Genomic DNA, 26,826 nt, shown 5'->3' with positions numbered 1-26,826 from the left:
GAGGTGGGATGAAACATGAACAGTGTGGGGAAGGTCACTGGGGCTACTCTGTCGAGACAAGGGAAGGGCAGGCAGCAGTGGACAGAGGGAGCCTGGTGAGGAACATGTTCATTTTCTGAGAGCAAGGATTATGGTGGTTTGGACTTGGCTGGAGATGAGCAGGTAAATCAGGGCTATATCTTGAAAGATCAGACATGATCCCAAGACCAGTCACTTGTGGTGATTCCTCCTTTGGCTGAAGCCCACAGTTCCAAGACCATGGTAAAGCGAGGAGCCCAGCCCACCCCCTCTTTATCCCTTCCGTCACCCCAAGGCGTCTCGTTCCCTGCTCATCTGCTTGTGGAAGCTCTCCAGAAAGACCAGTGACTTGTTTCTTTGTGCAGTATGGTTTTCTGTTACATTTCACTGCACTTTATGGGGAAGATTTTATGCACGGCTCAGTAATGGTATTCATGAATCAGGAATTCCCAAAAGTCTTGGACAGAACCCCTACAAGGGCCTGTTTCTGATTCCCATACAGCTGTCACTCCTGGCCAGCACGCATCCCTAATAAAATTAAGTAGCTCATGAAGTTAACTGGATGGGCTCTAATTTTTTTTTCCTAAGAGTTCTTGGCATTTGGGGAATAAGCCCAGAAGATTTATTATGTAACTAGGCAAAGAGAGATGGAAGAGTTTGAGATGGAGCGTACCAGAATTAATTGACTTCCCTTTAATGTGCCGAATGGGGGATGTTATAAATATTGGTGCAGCCAGAGTCTGGCCTCCCATGTGCAGAAAGCTTGCCTCTCCCAGGCTCCTTGCCCGGAATGTCATACCTTCAATCCGTGATTCACTTCTGCTGCTCTGCTGATGTTGCCAACTAAAGTCTGAGTAGATCATTTTTTCAGATCTTCATTTACTTAAATGACATAAAAATTAACCTTCTGCTGAAGGAAGACCTTTGCCTACGAAATGAGGGCAGACCTTGGTTGTTTCCCCCCTTGTGCAAAAGAGTTGTGAAAGCCCTATAGCGTGCATTTCCCAGAGTGCGTAGCCCACCCTCCCCCACCAACACATTGGGCCACGTTGCCCTGCCTCTTTAGTTCAGCTGACTACAAGGCCCATTTCAGAATCTTCAAAGGGACCTGTGGGTGTTTCAAGGCTACACCGAGGGAGAGAAAGTGCTGGGATATCAAAGCTCATTCATGGTCCATGACCTGCAGCCACATGTCTTCCATCTGGGAATTGCTGGAAGAATGAAGCTCTATTGTTTGGCTCCTTGATGTCTTCCATTTGCAGAGGGTTTACCTTTGGTTTCATTCCTCTACTGTGGAATTCCTTTACTGTGGTTTCATTCCTCTACTCTCCTTTTCATTTGGTTTCATTCCCATCTGAGTTTGGGCAGGAGCAGTTGCTAGGGACAGTCAGATTAGAATACCACACATCACCCGGTGAGAACCGAAGCCGCCCCCACGCACACGTTTTTGTAAGGCGCGCTCTATCTATTAAAGGAGATTGGGTCCCCCAAATGGAAATCGAATCCAAATTTACAACCGGCCCGAATGCAACGTTTCATCCAAACCCACATTTTACATGGCCGTTTGCTTCTCCTTTCTTGTTTATTTTTGACTTCCCCTTCTTTTAAGAAATGTGGCAAGAATCTAGCCAGAGATGTGGGAGGAGTGCTCGTTGTTGAAGATAAAGGGGGTTAGGGTGGCCGGGGTTCTGGGCAGTGATGGGGGGCAAGCATGAGAGACCCGTTCCATCTTCAGACCCGCGGCAGGGCTGCGGATGGCCGCCATGTTGTCCTTCGGAGACGATACTGTCCTTTCTGTTATTGGCAGCACCCCACGGGCCTTCTTTCACGATTGGCAAAGCTATATGGCTCCTCTGGGGCCTGGTGTTCAACAACTCCGTGCCTGTGCAGAACCCCAAAGGGACCACCAGCAAGATCATGGTGTCTGTGTGGGCCTTCTTCGCCGTCATCTTCCTGGCCAGTTACACGGCCAACCTGGCTGCTTTCATGATCCAGGAGGAATTCGTGGACCAAGTGACCGGCCTCAGTGACAAAAAGGTAAGGTCACCTCGCTTTCCTCACTGCCCAAGGGTTGGCTCTTACCTGCTTCCCCTCAGAAGGGCGCGATGCGGGCTCCTATTATCCAAACCCATCAACTGACTCCAAACCCGAAAGCCTGATGGGTTTTGTTTTTGTTTTTGTTTTGCCTCTGAACTTAAATTGACATATTGCTAAGAACTTTAGAAACAGTACCTTAAGCTCAGCCCTGAAGGGGCTAAAAGATTCCAGATTTCATTAGGAAGCACTGTTTCTGCCAAAGGTCCCTTCTTATAGTTACAGGATCACGACAGGGACGGTTCCCAAAGCTCTGTGAGCCGTGGGAGGGCCCAGGCTGGGGTTCTCCCTTCAAGGGAGCATGTGATGGTGTAGAAGACAACGAGCCTCTATGGGGGACAACTAGGGAGGAAGTGGGGTGCTCTCGGCTGTAGCCACCTTCCTGTTCTCCAGCCTTGGCCGAGTCTCTAGGACCTGCCAGGACTTGGGTTTTTCATCCATGATATGAACGAACGTCATCTCTAAGGCCTAGCCTATCTGGAGACCAGATTGACAGCTCCTTTTGACCCGGGTGGTCGGGCAGCCCCACCGTCTGCGTCCTCGACTCACCTGGAACTTCCTCAGGGGACACAAAAGGAACAGAGAGGGCTTTTCATTCACCACCGGCTCCTTTTACTCGGGCGTGTCTCCGGGCCCCCGCCACATGGGGCTGTGCTCCCCAAGTCAGCAAGATGGCAGGACTCACACCTGCCGTCTCCATTCTCCACTGTCGTGCTGCGAGGGGGGTGGGCTGTGAGCGGCTATTGAGAAAGGCGCACGGGGGAAGAAGAGAGGTAAACTGGGTGCATCTTTCCATTGAAATTGTGGGTTCAGCAAACAGACTCTGACTTGCTGCGCTCAGCAGTGTGGGGATTGCTGCTCGGCCGAGATTGTCCAGCTCGTGTATGTGGGTGATCGTCTCTCTTTATAAAATCTCACCAGCGTGTCTTGCTGACATAAGTCTACGTATATTCTTTTGGTATTCATCAACAAACTGCTGAATAGAAAATCAACCATGAAAAGCCCTAACCGCTTTTCTGTGACATACGCTGTGCTTGAAAGAGGCGCAGAGAAGGCCTGTCATCAGGGAGATGATGAGGGGCGGGGGCGGGGTTGGTCTCTCTCTGATGGCTTCCCACTGCGGCTTGAGTAAATGCCAGGCTGCTTCCGGTGGCGGGAGAGCCCTGGATCCTCTGGCCCACCCCCCAGGAGTACACTCCTTCTTGCTCATGAGCCCCCCCCCAGCCCCCCAACTCCTGCCACCATGTTCCTTCAGTATCCCAAGCATCTTTCCACCACAGGACTCTTGCACTGGTCACAGGCTCTGCCTCGTATGCTCTCCCCCAGTATCTGTGGCTGGCTCCTGCTTGACTGTCAGGCCTGAGGGGGAATGTCACCTCCTGGAAGAGGTGTTCTCAGCCACTATGGCAAGCTTTGCAGCCTGAGCTTATACTCCCATGAAACTGAAGTCCTAGTAGAAAGTAATAAGCCAACAGGCAAGTAAACGGAAATGGGGGAGGACATCTCAGGCGGGACCAGTATCATAAAGGAGGTGAGACTGATGAGATTAGAGGTAGAGTTCGTTGGCATGTAGGGGTGCTCAGGACGTACTTGTATGTTGAGTGAGAAGTGCGTGGTGTGGAGGACACTGTGGGCGCCCCATCCAGCTCTCCCGGCGTCCCCTTTTCCAGCTCTGTGTGCCCATCCCCCATTTGCTAACAGAGGCTCCTAGCAGGGATCTTCAGAGGTGTTGACCTTGGTGTCCTGGAACAGTAAAGGCCTGGAGATTGGATTTCCCCCAGTCCAGTTCCCTGTGACCAGCAGCCACCCACTGTGGGCCCAAAACCCCAGCAACTCCATTGCGTCCAGGCGCCCAGGAGACGCTTTCTCTGGAGCTCTCTGTGGGATCAGGTGGAAGCTGAGGCGTTGCCCCAAATCACCCCTCAGTTGGCTTCCTCTCAGTCCCTAACCTCCTGCCCGTGTTCCCTTCCGGATCTCTCCGGGAGCCATTCCTTACTATATGGTATTCACCCAAGCCTTGGCTCTGGGTTAGCTTCTAAAGCTCATGGCACCTGTGAGACAGCAGATTGAGTCAAGAAGGCTCTGTTCCTATCCCCATCCCCCCGTCCCCCTCCACCACCCGCCATGTGTGGGCTGCATGGGCCCCGCCACCTCATTCCTCCCCCTACATTTGGGAGAAGAGGTTGGAGCGAGCGCGATAAGAGACAGCCACCGTGAACGTGCCTTGTAGCCCCTAGAGTCCCCTACGGCTACAAAGCATCAGGCCATGACGCCGTCACACCGTAGGGGGCCAAAATAAGCAGCTGGAGGTCCCGCAGAAGCAGTGGGGGCCGCATCTTCAGCAAAGGGTTTCTCAAGAAAGTAGTTGGCAGCCCATGTTGCTTTTTGTTGCCATGTTCAAAGGCAAAGGGAGAAAACAGTCCCTGGCCACATAGTTTTGAGTCTAAATAACATGACCGCTTGTGAAAATGAATTAGAAGCACTAATAATTTGACTGACCTTCCCTGACTCGGAGAACACCCAGGAACAGATCCCACATCCTCGTGGGACACAGCTGGGCCTCCAAGCTCAGAGCATTAGCGGCAAGCGGCTAGCTCTCTTAATTAAATGCTTGATACGATTAGATAAACAGCAAAATTCTTGGCGTACATAAGCTAAATGCTCCCAGAAGATTAATAGCAGATCTCCCAAGAAAGTCTGCAAAACAAAAATCTGTACTGAATCAATTTATTTTAATACTGTACACGGTGGGCTTCCCCCCTCCCCGCCTTTTTTAAAATCACCATTACCTATGGAACAACTTGGGTTTATGATGCTTTTCAAGCATTTTGCAGCCTCGGTGCTTGCTGGGAAAAGCACCTTTGAAGCCCACAGTGCTTAGATGAGCTTGGCTTCAATTATAAATAAGCAGATTCGTGGGTAGATGCTCCCCTAGGAATTACTGAAGGAAAGTTGAAATGTTGGTGGGGAACCTTTCCAATGTGCTGGCGATCACTAGGGTAGCGGAGCTCCATCCCTGGGAAGCAGCGTAATGTGGGAAGAGCACTGTCATCTTCGGGGTCCAGTGAACCTGCGGTCCGATCTTGACCTTGCCGCAACATGGCCATGGGGCCTTCCGTATGTCCGTATCCCCAAGGCTTAATTTCCTAACGAGAGTGGGGGCGGGTATTAATACCTCTCTGGCAAGGTTGATAGGAGGCTTAGAAATAATCACCACCCCGTGCCTAGCACATGGTGGATAATCCTATTAGAAGAGCTCTTCCTCCTTCCACCTTCCCCTCCTCTTCATCGCCCTCCTCCTCCTCCTTCGTGATCAGCCTCCCTGCCCGGTGAGCCCCTTCCTCACGTCCGGGATCTCACGAGCCGCTTCATTCGCTGGCCTTTGGTGATAAAAAGGGGGTTTTCCGGGCGTCTCCTTGGCAGAGGAGCCCTGGCACGTGTCCCCGTGAAGCTGGGCTGTCTCTCAGCGCTGCGTCCAGACTGCTGGGTGGTCACTGGCTGAACAGAGAGGCCTCTGAACCTCTCCTCCCTGCTAAGGGCCCCTGGTTGTTTCGTGGTGCAGCCCACCACCCGCAGGAGAAGACCGTACCTGATACACGGGGCTCCCAGGTGCCAAGCCCCTTATTTATAGCCACAGAAGGCAGGTATTTTTAACGAGTGTATAGTTTGGGTGTGTTAAAGGAATGAAGCAATGTCCTGGTCAGTTGCCATGTTTTCCCTAAACGTTTCATTTCCCGTATCTTGCATCTCTACTTCCTCTACCCTAAAGGGCTTGCCTTCAGAGCAAGAAACCCCAGGGAGTTCTCCTGCCCCCCAGGCATCGTGATGATACTGCTCTGTGGTCTCAGGCTGAGCGGGGACCTCTCTGCCTCATCCCTTCCTTTGCTCGAGCGCACGTTTCTTTCTTTCTGTTTGCACACGGAACCCTCCAGGAGAAGGTGGCGCTGGAAATCCTTCCGGTCAAGTACATGGACTGTGTCCTCAGTGGGAGGCCCCGGGATTTAAGAGATGAGCTGCGCTTGCCCCTGTTTTTCACTGTGTAGGTCCTGGCTTTTGAGGGAGTCATGAAAATAATTCAGAGGTTGTGACCATTTAAAAAAAAAAAAAATAGAACATAGCGGATGACGTTAGAATAGATCCCCCATAGGAGAAGTGCCCCGCAGAGGTGCCCACGTGCGTGTGCGTGCGTGGAGGGCGTGGGCGTGAAGGAGTGTCCTGGGCTATGGACTGTGCCCTGAGATCCCTCCTTTAAAAAGTTTGACAGCCTTTACATAATGGGAAAGGTTCTTGGATCTCGGGGCTGGGCTGGATTTTGCACGCAGGGAGGGTCCAGTCCAGGCCCGGGAAGCACAGAAATTCATCCCTGAGGTTGAATATCTGTCTCCATCACTGTGTGAAGAGAAACAGAGACGGAAGGAACCCTGAAGAGCTACGTGGCTTCCGCGCCGCGTATGGGGACTGGAGCGGAAGGCTCTTGGTCCAGGGTTCCAACGGTCCACGCCCCCGGAGGGTTGGCGGCTGCTGTTAACAGCTAGATTTACGAATAGCATCATTACCGCAATCCCCAGAATCGGTGGCTGCCGTGCCAACGAGCCCGTGCCGGCACTCCCTCCCCACTTGGCGATGAGTTGGGGCACTGCCTGCCACACTAAGTGCAAAGAGCATTTTGCTGTTCGTACGTGGGTGTGCACGTGCGCACAGACACGCATGCACGCACGCAGTCTCCCAATGCAAGGCACCAGCAGCAGGGTCTCATTTGGACAGGGTATGGCCACTTCCCCCAAATGCGGTAGTGGCTGCTTATTACACAGCGGCGTGCCTGATTTAGGGGACATGGTTTTCAACTGGAAATTTTAATTAACGGTAAAGTGAAGTGTGAGTCTGGATGGAAGAATGATGTTTTCGATTCGTTTGACTTGGGTAAACTCGGACGCCTTCTCCAGCAGCTCTGAGCTGCACGGAAGACAGGCTGGCTTGCAAGTCGGAGACATCTGTGGATCCCAGGCTTGGTCCCGCCGTGGCTTTGCTGGGTGTCCTTCCCTTCCCTCTAAAAGAGGAGGGGTTGCTAGTGACGGTCTGTGAGGAATGACAGAGTTCATGAGGCCAGGCATACGAAGGGTTGGATTCTGGGCTGCTTCTTGCAAGCAGTGGGATCCTAAACAGGTCAGCTAATCTCTTTGAGCCTCAGTTTCTTCATCTGTAAAATGGAGCCTCCAAGATGAGCTACCTGGCAGATTCATCATGAGGATGAAAAGATCCAACATCTGTAAAGTCCTTGGCACATGGCTGGCCCCAAGCAAGTCCTCGGAGAGGGCTGGCCATTGTTATCCTTCCTTTAAAGATCCAGAATTTCATACATCATGGAAAAATGAAGCCCAGGTTACTTTTTTGCCCATGTTAATAGTAAAAATAAAAAAATAATAGTAACTATTTTTTTTAAAGATTTTATTTATTTATTTGACAGAGAGAGTGAGCACAGGCAGATTGAGAGGCAGGCAGAGGCAGAGGGAGAAGTAGGCTCCCTGCTGAGCAAGAAGCCCAGCTTCTTGTGGGACTCGATCCCAGGAGGCTGGGATCATGACCCAAGCCGAAGGCAGCTGCTTAACCAACTGAGCCACCCAGGCGTCCCCATAGTAACTATTTTTGAGTGCTTAGTCTGTTGCAGGCAGTATTTTAATTACTTGACAAATTATAATAATTTTAGAACTTCCGGTTGACCCTGCAAGGGAAGGACTGGTGTGTTTTCCACTCTAGGGACAGGAAACAAATGGGGACAGTGTGAAGTGCTTTATACAAGGTCCCACAGTTTGTTAATGACAGAACCCAATTTTTTAACCTCTGAACTTGAGCTCACACTTGTACCTGTTTCCCTGTGCTGGCGCGAGATTTTATTTCTGTGTCTGGGACTCAGACCTAGGACTCTTGACTCCGAATCTGGTTGGGTTGCCCCAAACAGTGATGTCGTGAACAGATGGTATCAGTTAATCAGGGAAGAGAAGCAGAACATGGACATCCAGCCTTTCTGGAGGCCTGGGAGCCAAGCAAGACGTGGGCATCACCGGGAGGCTAATGGTTAGGAGGAACTTCAGCTCCAGAAATGTTCACGGAGCCTGTCATCGTGCCCGGAAGAGATCAGGCCCCCAATAAGTCTTGGATGCATGCGTGTGTGAATGAATGGGTGAGTGGAGAAAGAGGGAATGGCAAACTTGTAGGGCAGGAAAGGTAATTTTCCCTCTACCCTTGTAGGTTCTTGGCTGAGACTCCTCTGTAATAAAAGACAGATTGACAGGAGAAACACAAACATAGGTTTAATAGCACAGATATCTTCTGTAGACATAGGACATGCCCAGGAAAACCGAGTACCTCCCTGAAGTGGCCCAAGCCTCCAGCTTGAGCGGCCCCTCCAGCTAACCACAAAAGAGCGATGCCGGAAGCCCGAGTGGGGAGGCCAGGGATGAGAGGTCGTCAGGAAAAGCACAGTTAAACACGGGTGGGGTTATCAGGCAGATTTAAGTGGGTGCCTTCAACACTGGTAAAGAGTTTCTACAGTTCAAATCCTCTTCCTTTTCCGGGAGCTGAGGGGAAGACCTCCCTCTAGGTAGAGCTTTCCCTTATCCGTGTTAACGCGTCTTACGGAAGGGTTAACTTCTCTCCAGAGCTTCTTTTGTGTCTGCTGTTTCTTAAAAATAGCCAGCCAAAGAAGCCAGCCTCTTATGCCAAGGACGCATATTTTGGGGTGATACGTTCCACGGCTCATCATTTCCTGGGGGAGGTGACGGCAATTGTCCGTGGGATCCGGAGAAGGGAGGGATTGGTGGGGGAAAGCAGAAAATTTCACTAGAAGATAGATAAATGAACCGAGTAAAGCAATACCTTCATTCTAGCCCACTTGGTGTCTCCTGAGTATGGCCCACGTGCCCACTGCAAGGCTAGCTCTATACCGGGGTCAAAAAAGCCGATCCAACAGATGTCTGTAGTACACCCAGCCCGGCCCACTGCTGGGCACTGCTGGACAGGTGGGAACGAGACAGATACTGTTCCTGACCTCCTAGAGCTCGCAGGCCAGCGGCAGGAGTGATTAAATAAAAAAGGAAGCCCTCAAATTCTCGGTTTTTTTTTTCAGCCGTCCTGTGCGGATGTTGTACGTCATGCGTATGTTGGACTCTGACACAAGACAGAATGGTGGCTGACTTCTTCTCTCTCTGTCTCTGCCCTGTCTGTCTGTCCGTCTTGTCTCCCTCTTTCTCTCTCCAGTTTCAGAGACCTCACGACTATTCCCCACCTTTCCGATTTGGCACGGTGCCTAACGGCAGTACTGAGAGAAACATTCGTAATAACTACCCCTACATGCATCAGTACATGACCAAATTCAATCAGAAGGGAGTCGAGGATGCCTTGGTCAGCTTGAAAACAGGGTAAGGATGGGATGGGTTGGTTTTGGGGTTGTTTTTTTTTTTTCCTTTTTCTTTTCTTTTTTTTTTTTCCCCTCCCTCCGCAGGCCTACCAGCCCGTAAACCTCACAGGAAAATGACTCTCCTCCGTTTTGGTGTTTATTTGCCCTCAGCTCTGTATTTTCTGGAAAGCGGTTAAGATGAACCCCAGTGGAGGGCTGCTTTTGTGCACCTGAGACGTATCAAGGGCTTCCCTCAGAGTTGTGTTAAGGAAAAGCAAAGCCGGGATGCTTTGAAATGCAGAGAGCCAGACGGTTTTCTTAAAGCGATTAAGAGCTGGGGCCGACTCTGTGGGAGATTTCAGCCAAAGAGAACTGATCTGAACAGTTTGTGAGCTTCTTGACCGTGGTGAAAGGGACGGGCTATGGGCTCTTATCTGGTTTGGGGTAGGAGTTTTTGGGGGTGCAGCTTTGCGTGAAAGCTGATAGTATCGCATTGACAGAGAAGAGAGGAGACGGGGAGAGAAAAGCCGTGTGAACTCGTTCTCTCAAAAGCCAAGGCTGAGGTTCCCGTCTACCTGTTGGCATCGTAGAGCCTTGCACGCTCGAGATAAGGAGCCGTCTAGAAAAGACGGCACCGAGGCCGGGAGTTGAGGATGCCAAGCTGGAGTGTGGCTCCCCTCCCCCTGCTGCTGTTTCTCTGACTCGGGGCAGATGCCTCCTTGTTCCCAGCCTCATCTGTAAGATGGGACTCGTACCCGGAGCTTCAGAATGCCAGGGATGGGCGAAGTGTGTTTCTGGGAGGGTGCCACTCAAAACAAGTCTGTTTCTGATTGAAGTTCGTTCACGAGGGCAGAAAACGGATTTCCGTGGGCCACGTGGGTGATGGGGATTCTCGAGCAGTGATCCGTGGCTGTCCTGAGCCCCCCTGGAGCTTGGTCTGCGGCCTCTTCCTCTCGGCCGTCCTGCAAGCCCACCCCTGGGGCTGCTCCCTCGTGTCCGGTGGGGCACACGGGCCCCGTCTAAACCCTCAAGCCTCATCCCTGCATGCTTTCCAGGAGCTTTGGCTGGTGGCATTTTGTCTCTTCAGTCTCTGTGGAATCTCTTTAGTACCTCAGCAGGGACTTGAGAAGCCTGTGACTTCTCCACATACCGCTCGCACTGGCTTGGGGTGATTTTTTAAAAACATCGTATTCGAGCGTAACACGAATGCAGAAAAGATACACATGTAGTGTAGAGGGCCCGAGGACTTGGCACAAACTGACCATCCAGGTCCAATCACAAGACCTGGCCGGTTCCCAGAAAGCCCAGCACCCCCTTGTCCAGGGGCCGGTCTCGCGTCTAAAGCTCGGGATGCTTTCGGCCGGCTGTTCTCACGTGCAGGTGAAATCACAGCAGACGTTTTCTGTTCTGTTTTCTTTCAGCTGAGCAGGTCTGTTTGGGACACGGTCGCGTGTCGTCCACGGCCCGCCTTTTCATCGCTGCGGGGTGTTTCAGGATGGGGCCAGGCCCCACGGCCATTCAGTTTTTCTCATCTTGGGGAGCGTGGGGGCGGTGTCCCATCGGGGGCTCTGGCGAGGAGGGCTCCTAGGGGTGTTCTCCGCCAGCTCTGTCCCGGCACAAGGGGACACGTTGTTCTCAGTGTGTACCTGAGACAGGACTCGCCCCGCTACAGATGCGCATATGTTCGATTTTACGAGATACCAGAAAATTCCGACGGCTTTCCGGCTGAGCCCCACTTATGGGTTTTGTTTGTTTCTTTCCGCCGTGGTCTTTTCATCAACATACACTATGGCTCGGGACAGGCGGCGAATGCAAACAGTGGTTAGAAACAGGCGGGTGGAGCCTGGCTCGCCCCCTCTCCATCCATCTGTCACCCAGCACACAAAATGCGTTGTTTCCTTTCTTTTCCCATTTTTTTAAAAAAACAATGCGAACAAAAAGGAACAGAGGAATGGAAACAGTTCCTGGTCATAAATTGTACAAATTGTTTTTGGGAAGCCATGTAATAATTCTGACATCCATCCCAGCAAACTTGGGCAGATGGCAGGTCTGCCCTATACTCAGTCATCCGTGTGGGGGACGTTTTGTCCTGTTACATTAAGCTCAGAAACTAGAGCTAGAGGGGTAGGAGTCTTTTTTTTTTTTTTTAAGATTTTATTTATTTATTTGACAGAGAGAGGTCACAAGTAGGCAGAGAGGCAGGCAGAGAGAGAGGAGGAAGCAGGCTCCCTGCTGAGCAGAGAGCCTGATACAGGGCCCAATCCCAGGACCCCGAGATCACAACCTGAGCCAAAGGCAGCGGCTCAACCCACTGAGCCACCCAGGCACCCCAGGAGTCTTTTTTAAAGAAAGAACTCTGCAGATGCCTCCGTGGCTTAGTTGGTAAAGTGTCTGCCTTCAGCTCAGGTCATGATCCCAGAGTCCTGGGATCAAGTCTCGCATTGGGCTCCCTGCTTGTGCGCTCTCTCTCTCTCTCTCTCTCTCTCAAATAAATAAAATCTTTAAAAAAAAATAAAAGAATGAAAGAAAGAGCTCTGCGCACCCATAAGGGTGAGGACATGGCCATGCTCTTTCCAGGAGGTTCCGTTTCGAGCGAGTTGAGGTTGGGAAAACCACTTACTCCTTTAACGAGCTCTGCTTAGCTAACTATGTAAATTAAATTAAATTAAATTTTGAACAGAGAGCACATTTACATAATTCAAAATCAAAAGTTGTTGTAGAAAAAGATAAACAGGGAAGAACTTTCCTGCCACACTGTTTCTCTCCTATCTTGTACCCCCCACAGTGGCCACATTTCCTGAGTATCCTGTGTCCCTCCAGATCAGTCAGGGTGTAATTAAAAGCCTTCTGCAGTTCCTTTTTTTTAAAACATTCATTATTTTTTTTCTGTTGGTCTGTTGGTCTTTTTCTTCCTAATTTACAGATTGGAGAAATAGGTACGGTTACCAATGGTGTTCCCACCTTTCTTATCTTTTGAGCTTCCAGATGGTGTTTGTTTTTCCATGCTGAGTTTTTGTTTTGTTTTAACAGTCTGATTTATCAATCTTTTTTTAAGTCTTCTGGATTCTGAGCCCTTCTCCACTCCAAAGGCAGAAAGTTATTTTTCATGCTTGGACGCTATCTTGGGGGATAGCATGAGCTAGGATTCGAACCCCTCGAGGGATTATGAGAGACGAGATGTCAACACAGAACCATCCCAAGATCCTACCAACTCCATGTGGGTCACGTCTGCTCCTCCTCCTCCAAGACTTCTGTCCTTCAAGTCATGTCATCTCTGTCGTCTTGCTTCTGATCTTTTCCTTCCTTCTCACATCTCATTTCCGTTTTACATTTTTGTATTGTATGTGTTAGTCACCATACACTACATTATTAGGTTTTGATGTAGTGTTCCAAGATTCATATTTTGCGTATAACACCCAGTGCTGCATGTAATCTGTGCCCTCCTTAAGACCCATCACCAGGCTTGCCCATCCCCCAACCCCCTCTCCTCTAAAACCCTCAGTTTATTTCTCGGAGTCCATAGTCTCTCTTGGTTCGTCTCCCCTTCTGATTCTCCCCCCTTCACTTTTCCTTTCCTTCTCCTAATGTTCTTCATGTTATTCCTTATATTCCACAAGTAAGTGAAACCGTATGGTAATTGACTTTCTCTGCTTGACTTACTTCACTCAGCATAATCTCCTCCGGTCCCATCCATGTCCGTGCAGATGGTGGGTATTCATCCTTTCTGATGGCTGAGTAATATTCCATTGTATATATGAACCACATCTTCTTTATTCATTCATCTGAAGGGCATCTTGGGTCTTTCCGTAGTTTAGCTATTGTGACATTGCTACTGTGAACATTGGGGTACATGTAGCCCTTCTTTTCACTGCATCTGTATCTTTGGGGTAAATACCCAGTAGTGCAATTTTTGGGTCATAGGGTAGCTCTATGTTTAGTTTTTTGAGGAATCTCCACATTGTTTTCCAAAGTGGCTGTACCAACTTGCATTCCCACCAATAGTATAAGAGGGTTCTCCTTTCTTCATATCCTCTGCAACATTTGTTGTTCCCTGCCTTGTTAATTTTGGCCATTCTAACTGGTGTAGGGTGGTGTCTCAATGTGGTTTTGATTTCGATTTTCTTGATGGCTAATGATGATGAGCATTTTGACATGTGTCTGTCAATCATTTGTATGTCTTCATTGGACAACTGTCTCTTCATTTCTTCTGCCCACTTTGATTTAATTATCTGTTTTATATGTGTTGAGTTTGAGAAGTTCTTTATAGGTCTTGGATTATCAGGCCTTTGTAGTATCATTTGCGGATATCTTCTCCCATTCTGTGGGTTGCCTCTTTGTTTCGTTGACCATTTCCTTTGCTGTGCAGAAGCTTTTTATCTTGATGAAGTCCCCAAAGTTCATATTTGCTTTTGTTTCCTTCACCTTTGGAGACATGTCTTGAAAGAAGTTGCCATGGCTGATGTTGAAGAGGTTACTGCCTGTGTTCTCCTCTAGGATATGGATAGATTCCTGTCTCATATTGAGGTCTTTTATCCATTTCAAGTTTATCTTTGTGTGTGGTGTAAGAGAATGGTCGAGTTTCATTCTTCTACACATAGCTGTCCAATTTTCCCAGCACCATTTATTGAAGAGACTGTCTTTTTTCCATTGTACATTTTTTCCTGCTTTGTCAAATATTATTTGACCATAGCATTGAGGGTCCATATCTGGACTCTGCTCTGTTCCACTGGTCTATGTGTCTGTTTTTGCACCAGCACCGTGCTGTCTTGGTGATCACACAGCTTTGTAATAAAGCTTGAAATCAGGCAACATGATGCCTCCAGCTTTGTCTTTCTCTTTCAACATTTCCTTAATTTGGGGTCTTTTCTGGTTCCATACAAAGTTTAGGATTGCTTTCTTGTGGCTCTTTGAAGAATGCCGATGGTATTTTGATTGGGATGCTGTTGAAAGTATAGATTGCTCTGGGAAGCAGAGACATTTTAACAATGTTTATTCTTCCAATCCATGAGCATGGAATGTTTTCCGTCATTTTGTGTCATCTTCAGTTTCTTTCATGAGTGTTTCATAGTTCCTCGAGTATAGTTCCTTCTTAGATTTTTCATCACAAAATAGGTCATTTAGAATATGATGCATAGTAGAAAATAATTTCACAAGAGTAAATATCATGGGGCTATACTGTTGAAGGGGTGATAATAACAAAATGAACTCCTCATGTACCCACTACATGTACCCCCTCACTACATGAACCCCTCATGTACCCATGATCTCAGGGTCCTAGCTTTAAAAATATAGTCATTCCCCTCCTTCACCACAGCAGCTCTGGAAGGTAGAGAGAGGAGGCCTATACACCCCTGAATTGTTAAATTTGAGGACATTCCCTTTATGGGGCCCCCAGACCCTAAAATCCAGCAAGTCCTGTCTTAGAAATCCCAGAACATTTAGCTCAGTGGCTGGGTCCCACCTGGGTGCACAGAGGTCTGTGACATCTGCTGCTCTATGAAGACTTGGGTGTGTACCCCAGGGTCAGTGGATGTGGAGGCCCCTTTATGGAGCCTGGAAGGGCCTGGAACCCAAGAGAGGCCTTAGATTATGATCAAGAGTCCCAAGTTGGTTTCCATCTGGGTTCTATCATTAGCTAGCCATGACCTTGGGTCAGTCACATCATATCTCTGAGTCTCAGTTCCCCAGCTAAAAACCAAACACACTGAATCCTTTGGTCTCTGAAATGGTTCTGATATTCTCTTTATCTGTGTTGAACACTTGAACACTTCATTTAGAACTTTCCAGAGATACAAAATCCAGGCAAGCCATGTACAGAAACATTGTCCCTTGTGCGGAAAGAATGTAGAATAACTCTCCAAAGGTGCGGGGCCTCCAAGCCTTGCTAAGGAACCACCTCCACCTAAATCACATGGTCACTCGTTAGATGCAAGTTTCTGGGCTCAACACGGGACCTTCCCCCTAGTGCTGGGGAATGTGAGTCCGCATTTTCACAAGCATCCTCTTGCTCCCGGTGATTTCGATACATGCTGAACTTTGAGAACCACCGTTCTAAAGGAGTTCGTTCCCTAAACACATTTTCCTGAGACAACACATAAGTAGACCAGTCAATAAATACAACCATGTAGCTTGTTTCTGGGATTCATAATTGTCCTAAGAGCATTAAGTTTAAGAGAGAAACTTGAAACCAAGTGCAGTTTCATTGTTTCTTGAAATTGAAGATAAATGGAGAGGAACCATCCCAGAAATGATCAGGCCATTCAATGAGAAAACAAAGTTTGACGTGAGATCGTCGACAGAGATAGGACTTTTCAGGAACAAGTCTTTTGGGACCTGCGGGGCTCTCCTGGGCCAAAGATGGATGAGTGGTTCATGACTGTGGCTGTCTAGACCAGGGTTTCTCAGGAATGTGGCCTGAGCCTCAGTCGGTGGGTGTGCCAATGAGAATGTGGGTTCCTGAGCCACCAGATCCTCAAACTCCAGGGGCAGAGGCCAGGGGAATCTTCAGGTGATCCTCAGGGGGCAGTAAGCCACTTTTGAGAAAATCTGCTCTAGAAGACAGAGCCGAAGCTGAGATGAGTGGAGGCAGATTTAAATCTACAAATGGGGGTGCCTGGGTGGCTCAGTGGGTTAAAGCCGCTGCCTTCAGCCCAGGTCATGATCTCAGGGTCCTGGGATCGAGCCCCACATCGGGCTCTCTGCTCAGCGGGGAGCCTGCTTCCCTTCCTCTCTCTCTGCCTGCATCTCTGCCTACTTGTGATCTCTGTCTGTCAAATAAACAAATCAATCTTTAAAAAAAAAATAAAATCTACAAATGTTCGGTCATCAGAAGCTGATGTTCTCCGAGCAGTTTTGGCAAGTGGGCAAAAGTGCAAGCAATGTGCTTATGCCAGATTTGAATTAAACAGTCAACATCCCCAGGACTCCTATGAGCCTCATATTCCAAGACACGGGGATGGTTTATGTTTAACTGATGTTCATGTTCAGTTATTTGTATGTAAGTTTATGGAACGTCCTAAGTTCCTTCAGAAGCATCCACCTTTAGCCCTCGGCCTCTGGGTCCCCCAGCCCAATGGTGCTGGGAAACTGGGGGGCATCTGTCAGCTTCCCTAACATGGAGGAGTCAGAAGAACTGGGAGGGAGGGTTGCTTTGTGACCCTTAGCCATGTGCTACAAGGCTTGCATTGTCCTTGGGGTCTGTAGGACAAACCCAGGGGAGCAATCACAGCTGCTTGCCTGTGTCAGAACTGTGTTTGTGGTGCAAGGGGGTGCTGAACCCCTATTCCAGAGCACAGCATCTGCATCTGGTGCCCCAGATACTGGTTGTCTGTGGTTTTTAAGAGGCTCCGTAGTTGCATATGGGGAGGTGGCATTCCGCCTGGAGCAGATAGGACAGGGAAGAGGAAGGGGGTTTCGGGAGGAGGGCACAGAAGCAGCGGAGGCATGAAAGAAAGTCTGGGCATGTTCATTCAGTTGGAAGTGCCTTTGGGACCGTGTCCTCATAGACCCTTCTCATCTCTGCACTGTTTGAAACCTAACAGTCTGTGAGGTGGGCCCCAAGTGCTTCACGGGCATAATCTCATTTAATCCTCACGGCACTCTCTCTTTTTTAAAGATCTCTTTATTTGAGAGAGAGAGCACGCACAAGTGGGAGGGACAGAGGGAGAGAGAAGCCCAAGCAGACCCCATGCTGAGCACAGAGGCCAATGCGGGGCTCGATCCCATGACCCTAAGATCATGACCTGAGCTGAAATCTACAGTCGGACGCTCAACCGACTGAGCCCCCCAGACGCCCCTCCTTGCAGTACTCTAAAGTGCTGGGTATCATTATTCTCTCTTTTAAGAGATGAAGAACCTACACTTTAACTAAATTACTCAAAAGGCTATTTGACTACATTGTAGAATTATCAGGGATTATCAGTGTGTTTGGTTCCCCACTTGGCAATGCTAGCTAGGTGGTCGGGTGTAAGTGGTTAGAGCTCAAGGAAGAATTGGAGACTGAAATTATATATGTGTGTGTGTGTGTATGCATATACTTAATACTGCATATAATATGCATCTGCTGTATACTCTCTGTGTATCACCCGACTATCTGAGAGCTGATGAGGTCACGGCATCCTCAGAAAAAACTGGTCCAGAGATGCAGAGATGGCCAAGGCAGAAGTAGACGGGGAAGGCATAAGGATTGTCCCTGACGGTTAGCTGCTACGTAGAGCATGCTTTTTCCAGGATGCCTTATGGGCAGGTTTCATTCACTGCATTTTATGGGGCAAGCAGAATCAAACCCAGAGGGTTCATTTTCCGCTGCTGAGTTCGAGTGCAGGCATAGACGTGAGGGTGTGATGACACCTTGTCCTAAGTGGGGTAGCGTCGTCTCCAGAGAAAATCAGATCCACCATGACCTGCTTTCTGAGAGCCACCCCCCACGCTGCAAATAAAGCTTAAAAGTAATTGCTACCACATCAGAGTGAGGGATTTTTTTCCTTAAGAAAAAAATCAGGAAAGTGCAGGCAGTGTTTGGAGTGGATGTGTGTTCTGTTCGTGGTTGCAGTTATTTTTCTTTTAAGATTTTTTTTTTAATTGACACAGAGACAGAGATCTCAAGTAGGCAGAGAGGCAGGCAGAGAGAGAGGAGGAAGCAGGCTCCCTGCTGAGCAGAGAGCCCGATGTGGGGCTCCATCCCAGGTCCCTGAGATCATGACCTGAGCCGAAGGCAGCGGCTTAACCCACTGAGCCACCCAAGCGCCCTGCAATTTTTTCTTTTTAAACTCGATTAAAACTATACTACTGGATTTTCAAAGCCAATCATAAAGCGTCGAAAATAGGAAAGAATGGGGGGGGTTAAAATGGGGTTCCAATTCTGGAAACCCAGAGATGGAGAGAAGGACAGAGAGAGAGAAAAAGGAGACAAAAATAAAGTGCACCAAAATGTTATCAGAAATATTGCCAGATGATGAGATGGTCTCCTTTTTATCCTGGTATGTGTAACAAATGTTTTCTTTTTTTTTTTTTAAATAATCTTTCTTTAAAAGATTTTATTTATTATTTATTTGAAAGAGAGAGAGAAAACATGAGCATGGGGAGGGAGAGAGAAGAAAGCAGAATCCTCAGCAGGGAGTTCAAGGTGGGGCTCGATCCCAGGCCCCTGACATCAGGACTTGAGCCGAAAGCAGACCCTTAACTGACTTAGCCACCCAGGTTGCCCCTGTAGCAGATGTTCTAGAACATGAGTACCACTTGCAATCCTCAGGAAAAAAATTTTCTTCTGAACACCCCACTGCATTTCCTCCTGGGGCTTGCCCCATTTGTACAGCTTGCGTGCCGCATCGGGGTGTGTGCAGAGTCCATGCCTTGCTTTTCCTCAGTTGAGCCTCTCTCCTTTCGCTGGACTGTTTTCACATTTAACGACTGGGCGAGATTTCCCCGAGCGAGAGAAATATTAATTAATTTAACTGTCATTGCTCTGCATTTTCATTATCCTTGGGCTGGCACTGGAGCCCCTACAGGAAAGAGCTATTTTAAAAAGCTTGCTGATACCATCTCCGTAGACCGATTTGTTGAGAACGCCGTCCTCTGCCATCTCTCAAACATCTGTGCCCTGAACAACACTGCTTTCCTCCACTTTAAGGCATGTTTTTATCTGGTGGACAGCACAGTCCCTCTTAGCCACCCGGTGGTTTTTTTTCCTCGAGCTATGCCGAGCTGCAGAGCTCAGGGTAGCATCCTCTGTTAGCAGCTGCGGGGAGAACGTATGTCCTGACTGTCTGCTTCCTGACTTTCCCTACGGCCGTAGCCTCGAGCCCACCTCTGAATTCCCTTAACTCAGATTGCTTTATCCGTATGTTTAAACCTCATTGTGTCGCAGTTGGAAAAAGCTACGTGAATTGCTTTGGGAATTAAGCAAGGTGTTTCTAACTAACAGATAACATTTATGGGGCGCTTACCTACATGCCAGGTAGTGTCCCAAATGTTGTGTCTGCATTATTTAAATCTCACAGCAACCCTAGGAGACAATGACTGTGATGACTTTCCCCATTAACAAAGGAAGAATCAGGCACGCAGAGAGTAAGTAGCTTGTCTGGGTCACATGTGCTCTGGGGCCCCTTTTTTGAGCCACAAGTTAAAATAATATATATGAACATCCCCATCACATGGCCCGGTTAGTCGCTTTCTAATGGCCCACGAGTGTCCAAAACCCAGAACCAGTTTTATTCATACTTGAACCTTAAAATGCCTTTTGTTTCCCTTCAATATCTTAATGCTGTTTTCAAAGGGGGCAATATTTCTCTTTCCATTGAGAGGGGGAGAAGAAAGGAATCCACGGACCAAACCAACTCCCCAAAAAGGATGCATTTCTTATATCGGGGTACACATGGTTAGGACTTCTTCCCGAGACCACGACAGGGCATGAGCTCCCTGGCCGATTCTCTCTACCCAGGGACTGCCTCTTCTTACCACCTGCTGGACTCACACGGAGACTTTAAATGTATGATCTCATTTCCTCCTGCTTTGACTCGGCCAGATAGGCCTTCTCTCCCATTTTACGGAAGAGCAAATTAAGGCTCACAGAGCAGAGGCAGCTTATCCAAAGGTTAAGTGAGTGGGCAGAGCTGGCATTCAAACTTAACCCAACATCTCTTTCTACCCGTAAGTGCTAACTCTCTGCTTGTCCTGATGAGCGAACAGCTCTGGGAGAGTTGGATGTCTTTGTCCTGAGGCCGGAGGGCGGACCACAGAGGCAGGGGCTGGTAAGCTTCAGAGCTGGGATCCGAGCAGCCTTCGGCACCCGTGCCCTTAACCACTAGGCTGCATTGGTTCTTGTTGAAAAATAAATTCTCACTGTAAAAAACCACACATCCAGAAACATGAGCCTCCCTATGACCATGACCCAGTCCCGAACCACCGCTCCCGCCCCACCCCCAACACACAGCCAGGTAGGCCCTGGTATCTGGTATTACATGCCATTTCTCCCAGACCTCTGTTGGACGCATTTGCATATATGTCTCTGTGTACACATAATTACCAGTACGATGCCGTCTGACTCGGAGCAGAATACCAGAGTTTGGTGTTCAAATAATAATACGCTGTGAATGGTCTTCAGTATCCGTAGGTGTGCTTTTGCCTTCATTCTCTCTGACCGCGGGGATGATTTCTGTCATATGTATGCATCATGGTCTGTCTGACCATTTCCCTGTGTGGGCTGTGGGTCATGTGGCTGTGTTAGAAATGCGGACGAGTTCTCTGCGCAGATCTTTAAGTAGTTCCTCGGCATGATCGCAAGGAGTAGAGTTTCTGAGTCTGAGTATTTATATACCTTCTTGAACAGCGTTAGTCTTATTCAGCTGATGGACCGATTTAGTTATTTTCTGAGTGGACTCTTGGTACACAACGTGAACTTTGGAGGGAGAACTAAGTAGCCTCAAATCCTGGTGATAATGACCAGCTGTGTGACCATTGGGAAATGAATAACCTCTCTGAGCTCTTCCCACATCAGTACAATCCTTGTCCCCTGGAATTAAACAAATTGACTTTACTGAAAGTACTTGGCACCGTATCTTGACACATGCTAGCTTTTTATCATACGTTGATTCTTTTTCCATTCTTTCTTTCATTTTCATGTTTTTTGGTCTCCGAGATGCCCCCATCCTTCAGTTCTGATGTGGGACAAGTTCAGCAGGATCATGGTCCTGTGCTCTCCTACCAGCAGTACAATGGGATGCTTTGAAGCTGCACATCCTGGGTTCAAATCCCCCTTTGCCAACGTCCAGCCGTGGGACCTTGGAGAAGTTAATTAACCTCTTAGAACCCAGTTTTCCTATTCAAAACAATGATGTTCATTTTGGCTCCTCTGCTTAGGAGCACGTTGCAGGGTTAAATGAGATATGCATGGGAACAACATAGTGTCTGGCGCCGAGGGAACATGCGAGAAAAATCTGAACAAACATTGTTGAGCATTCTTTATAATAGACCATGGAATCCTCAGTAGAATGGTTAGCATGATCCCAACCCTTGAAGAGTGTCCTCTAGGGAACTCTCTAGAAAAGACTGATGTTCCAGAAGGAATCAGTACTTTCCCAATGTCTGAACGAGTTGTAGGGTGAAGGAAAATAGCATTTGCCTAGTGCTTAACCATTCACCAAATGCATAGCCGTTACTTCCTGCAGCCAGGGCACAGCCACGCAGGAGAGACTGTTTCCTTCCGGGCAGGTGGGGAAATCAAGGGTTACTGAGAGACAGACTCACCCGACATTGGTAGAGATCGTGGGGCCTCAGTTTCCTTAATCTGAAAAAGTGAAGGACAGCGTTACACGCGCTACCAACTCTGCCGACGCAATTCCTTTGGGTCCAGTGTTAAACTTAACAGAAACAAAGCAGGGATTTGCTCTCTTTTTTTAAAACTGTCTCTTACTTTTGAGGTTATTACTCCATAGGCAAAGGGTGCACAGGGTCTCCCATGTTTGCTTCCGTGTTCTCTCTCTCTCTCTCTCTCCATGAAGTCCATCTCCCCTTTCTTATTTCTTACTGTGTGCGTCCTTCTGTCTCACCTTCCCCATCTCTCTTTCTGACTCCCTCTTTTCTTGTTCTCTCTGTCATCCTCTTTTGCTTGGTGCCTGTTTCCATCCGTATCTCTCCCTCCCTCTCTGTCTCCCTTCTACTCTGCCTTTCTCTGTCTCACTAAGAAGGTTCTCAGTGAAAAAATAAATATTAAGCATCGGTCTTTTCTTTTTTTTTTTTTTTTAAAGATTTTATTTGACAGAGAGAGGTCACAAGTAGGCAGAGAGGCAGGCAGAGAGAGAGGGGGAAGCAGGCTCCCTGCTGAGCAGAGAGCCCGATGCGGGGCTCGATCCCAGGACCCTGAGATCATGACCTGAGCCGAAAGCAGAGGCCCCAACCATTGGTCTTTTCTAAACCCAGTTCACAGGGACTATTACCAGTGGACGTGATCGATGCAAATTAAACTGACAACAGTTAAAAGCATTAAAAGCACACAGGGTGAAATTGGTTATTGACTAAAAATCCATAGCTGACCCCAGTCTTCCTCAGCCAGTTGGGGTCTCTACACCGTTCTGACCCAGGAGAACGGAACGTGGTGGAAATAATAACCACGCAAGAAACTCCCAATGGCAGCAGCTATCAATTAGTCAATTTTGTTGTGGCCCCGACGCTGATCAGTGAGTCAGATCCTTATAAAATTCAAAGATGAAGGAATCTGTCCCGGTGAAAATGGTTTCCAAAAAAATGCTGGACACTATTTAGGCCACGGGAGACATTGATTTAAGAATTAGCTTAGCTTAAGGGTGTTTGTGAAACAAAAACTAAAACCCCAAACGCATCCTTGTCCATGATTTTACAGCTGTGTCCACGAACTCGGAGTCCCAATGTGACTTCAGACCATTGTCCTACAGCCAGTCTTGGGCCATCCTATGCTGGCGGCAGGTACGGTCTCTGCGCACGCTGTCCCCTCCCCAGGCGGGCACTTCCTAAGGTTGTCATGCCTCAGTGGTACCCCTTAACAGCCTTGTACCTGGGGCCCGGTGGCAGGTCTACAGGGTCGCGGCTTCTGTGAGTGATGATGTCATACTTCCATCTGGACCCACCTAGCAGCCACCTCCCCACCCGCCTAGTCCCCGCAGGAGAGAGGTGTCCGTTCCCCGTCTTAAAGCTGAGAGAACCGAAACTCAAAGAGGTCCCAGGACCGGGGCTCCTTCACGGAGCTGACAGAGTGACCCGAGCCCCCTCCAGTGTTGCCCCATCGTGCTGATTGGTTTAAATTGCTGGCTGAAGCCGGTCCCTTCTCTGCAAGGCTCTGATGGGACCTCAGAAACTATGTTCACTTATCATCAAAAAGAGATTTAGCTTTCATAACACTTTAGACCATAAACACTTTAGACCATAGACACTTTAGACACAGGCGTGCGCGCACACGCACACACGCACACATGCCCGTCCACACTCCAGTTTCATTAATTCATCAGAACAAGTCAGTGTCTTGTTAAAGGCTTCTTGAATGTTAATGAATGAATAATTAACTTTAACTATATAATTAGCCTTTAAATGTGCGGAGACCCCCCGGAGAGCATCTGAAAACATGCATAAGGAGATGATGAGCTAAAACCGGAAACTTTTGATTAGGAAATGTCAAGCTGCCCCAGGATACAAGTCCCTTTCCTGCGAAGGAGGCCGTGCCTGGACTCCAGGCCCCGGCCGGCCCTCATGCAGGGTGATGGCTGGTTCACCCTCAGACCGCCTTGGGGTTGTGAGTGAACTTTCAGGCCATCACACGGGTACACGAGAGACCGACTGAAGTGACAGGGTCAGACCGACACTGGGGAAAGCTGGAGCAGCTCGTGAGAGCTGTCGAAAACTCCAGCAAAAAACCGCGGGGTTAACGTCGCATGGGGCGCCTGTGACTCTGATTCCTCCATTCCTCCGTACTTGGCTTCTCTGCACGTTTGCAGACAGATTCGATGTCCCCCTCTCCTGCTGAATTACTGTCATTTTTAATCATTCGCTTTCCTTGAGGACTGCCTGTGACAGGTGGCAGGGAGTGTGATGGCACCCATGGCACCTCCACGGCGCCCGCCGGGGGCTGTAGGCAGGTCTTGTCCCTGGCAGCAGCACAGCAGGGCACGGCTTCCTTTCCGTCTCTGGTTCTGTCCCAGCCCTGAGGCGGGGGAGCTGAGGGGTCCTCTCATTTGTCATGGATGTTTGGAGAGGAGAGTCCCCCTTCTGTGGGGAGTGGAGGCAGAGAAGGGGGCCGGGTAGGCCCTCTGTCCCCATCACTGCTCTCACAACCCCTCCTTGGAGCCTCCCCTGGCCCGTGGGAGAAGCTTTCAGCCAGTGACGGCCACGGGACACGGGCAGGAGCTGGGAAGATGGGGACAAAGACGGTGTCCTCTTGAAAAGCAGGAGCAGGAAACTCAGAGCAGAGAAGCAGAACCGGCTTCCTTAACCTGGGAGCCCTGAGCTTCCAGCCGACTGCTGTGAGCTCCGAGCCTCCCTCTCCTGCAGGGCCCTCCTTTCTTCTGGGGTGCTGCAAACCGGGGTGGGAGGGGCTGTCTGTTTCTGCACTGCAGCCCGAAGCACCCCTGTCTCCCGCGAGCTCTGCTCCAGGCCCCTGGATGCCTGTGGGCTGCGTGGGACTTTCATTTCTCCTCCTTACCCTCCCACCCTCAACAAGAAGCTATGGCTGTCTATGCCTAAAGGTCTCTTGAAGGCAGGTGTAGGATGTGCTGGGGGCAAGAGAAGGCTCTCTGCAGGGGTGCCTCTGGACCTCCCAGGGCCGTGCACCTGTTGGGAAGGAGACAAACGAAGCTGAATGACCCATCAAAGCTCCTCAAACCCGGCGGCTCTGTTCTCATCCTGCCTTCTTCCATTTCGCTGGGCTTGACTTAGAGCTGTGACCCCCAGTCTGAATTTCATAAGCGATAGACAGAGTTGCCTTTGTTTACCCCCATAAGCGTCATGGACATCACGGTCACAGCGGTCATGTCTGTGGCCACTGGCATCAGACTGTGGAAGTCCAGATGTGACAGTGACCCCTATAAGCTGGGTGGTAGCTTTGCGTCCCCTGCTCACTTGGTGACTCAGTTTCCTCATCTGGTGGTCGGGATGGCGGTGGCACAGCCAGTGGGATGAGATAATGGGTCACAGGGCACGCGTAGAACGTCGTGGCAAGTGCCGTGAGCACTACCATAAAATCTGAACTCAGCTGACCGCGTCCGTGTGTTTTGAGCATTTGTTTCGTGCCAGGCTTGTGCTCACGTGCTCACGTCTTACTTATATAACTTCTCTTCACTCCCTCTGAGGGCAGAGATGCTCTGCCCCACTTTGCAGAGAGAAGACGGGGGCTCAGAAACACAGGCTCCTTGCTCCAAGCCTTTGACCACAGAGCCCCCTGTTGAGGACACCAGGGCCCTCTGTGGAGGACATCAGCCAGTCTTAGTTTTTTCTTTAACGAGGGGGACATTGTTCTTCCAGTTGAAAAGAGCAGGTAGATCTTTTGGAGTCAGAGTGAGGAGGAGACCCAGAGCCCTACCCCCCTCCCCACCCCCCCAAGCCTTCCCCGCTGCTGTCCGCTTAAGGAGCCACTAGCCATGTGTGACCATTTATGTCAGAATCTAAATGAATGCGATGAAATGTTCCCCATTTGCACTAACCACATTTCAAATGTGTGATAACCGTATTAGCATAGATATAGAGCATTTCTTCCAGAAAGCTCCGCGAGACAGAGTCTAGCAGTACAGAATTCGGAAGCCATACCAAGGACCTTCGGGCTGCCTCGTGGGGCCTCCTCTGCTCGGAGACAACATAGGAAAGTATTTAAAATAACAATTGTATGTCTCCTACTGGACCCTCGTTTGGAAAGCCCTGTGCAGACAAGCCATGTCTATCAGAGGGGGCTGTGTAAGCCCCAGGATGTTTCTGAACATGCACTTGGAGCTCTCTAGAATCATTGATGAGGGAGAGAAACCCCCATCCCATGGCCCCAAGGTTTTCCTTCATGAACTGTCCTCATTTCGGTTCTGATGCAGCCCCAAGACCAGAGTGAGCCCATGGAGGGCTGACCCACTAGTGGCGCTTCCTGGCCACCAGCCCACCCCAGGCGCACCTGTGTAATTGCTTCACTCGTGTCTTTGGTTGACGGCCTTCCTTACTTTTGCAAACTTGGTTCCCGGAGAAAACTTGCTATTTTCTCTTGGCTCATTTGGCTGTATCTCAGCTCAAGTGTATTTTGTCAGGAGATACGGTAATGATGTGCAGAAATCTGCGCCTGGCCGTAAATACGGACGTAAGGCAGGCCTGGGCAGTGCTGGTGCCGTTGTGGGCGCAGGTTTTAAATTCCATCCCAGACATGCCTCCGTGGCTGGTGGGTTAACAGGAGAGGGAAAGGTCTTACTGCATGAATCCAAACAGATGGCCTGAAATTTAAATGGCTCTGTGCACGTGTACGTGTGTATTAGTTTATTTTTTGAGGAATGAAGAGAAGGGAGTGGGAAGGTCTCTGTAAACCCAGACTCCAGCATCTCCCTAGCAACTTGGATAGGTTGAGGTACTGATGTTGCAAGTACCTAAGCTTCAGACCATCGTGCCCTGAAGTCTTTGGGAAACAAAGAGCCTCAGTTTCCCTGTGGACGGTCCCAGAAGGTGACTGCTGGCTCTGGATATCCGAGTCGCACAGCTGGATGAGATTCGCATTGGGCCCGCGGTGATCACGTCATCTCACAGATGACGACGAAGGTGCCATTCGAGAGAAGGAAGGGACTTTTCCCGAGGTCCCACCATCGTCCAAATCTAGAGTAGAAACCAGATCCCCTCTA

At 49.3% G+C, this 26,826-nt stretch overlaps 1 protein-coding gene across 2 annotated transcripts in view; it reads left to right on the top strand.

Moving 5' to 3' along the window:
* The window catches only part of GRIN2A (glutamate ionotropic receptor NMDA type subunit 2A), a 378,157-nt gene that overhangs the window by 310,348 nt on the left and 40,983 nt on the right, over nt 1-26,826 (top strand). For both annotated transcript variants that reach the window (XM_044232754.1, XM_044232753.1), the window contains exons 8-9: nt 1,826-2,055; nt 9,367-9,527. In XM_044232754.1, coding sequence (XP_044088689.1) covers nt 1,826-2,055; nt 9,367-9,527 — 391 coding nt within the window. The remainder of the gene's footprint in view (nt 1-1,825; nt 2,056-9,366; nt 9,528-26,826) is intronic.

This window comes from Neovison vison, chromosome 14 (assembly GCF_020171115.1).
Source record: "Neovison vison isolate M4711 chromosome 14, ASM_NN_V1, whole genome shotgun sequence".
Taxonomy (NCBI): Eukaryota; Metazoa; Chordata; class Mammalia; order Carnivora; family Mustelidae; genus Neogale; species Neogale vison.
This window is presented reverse-complemented; position numbering and strand designations above follow the sequence as displayed.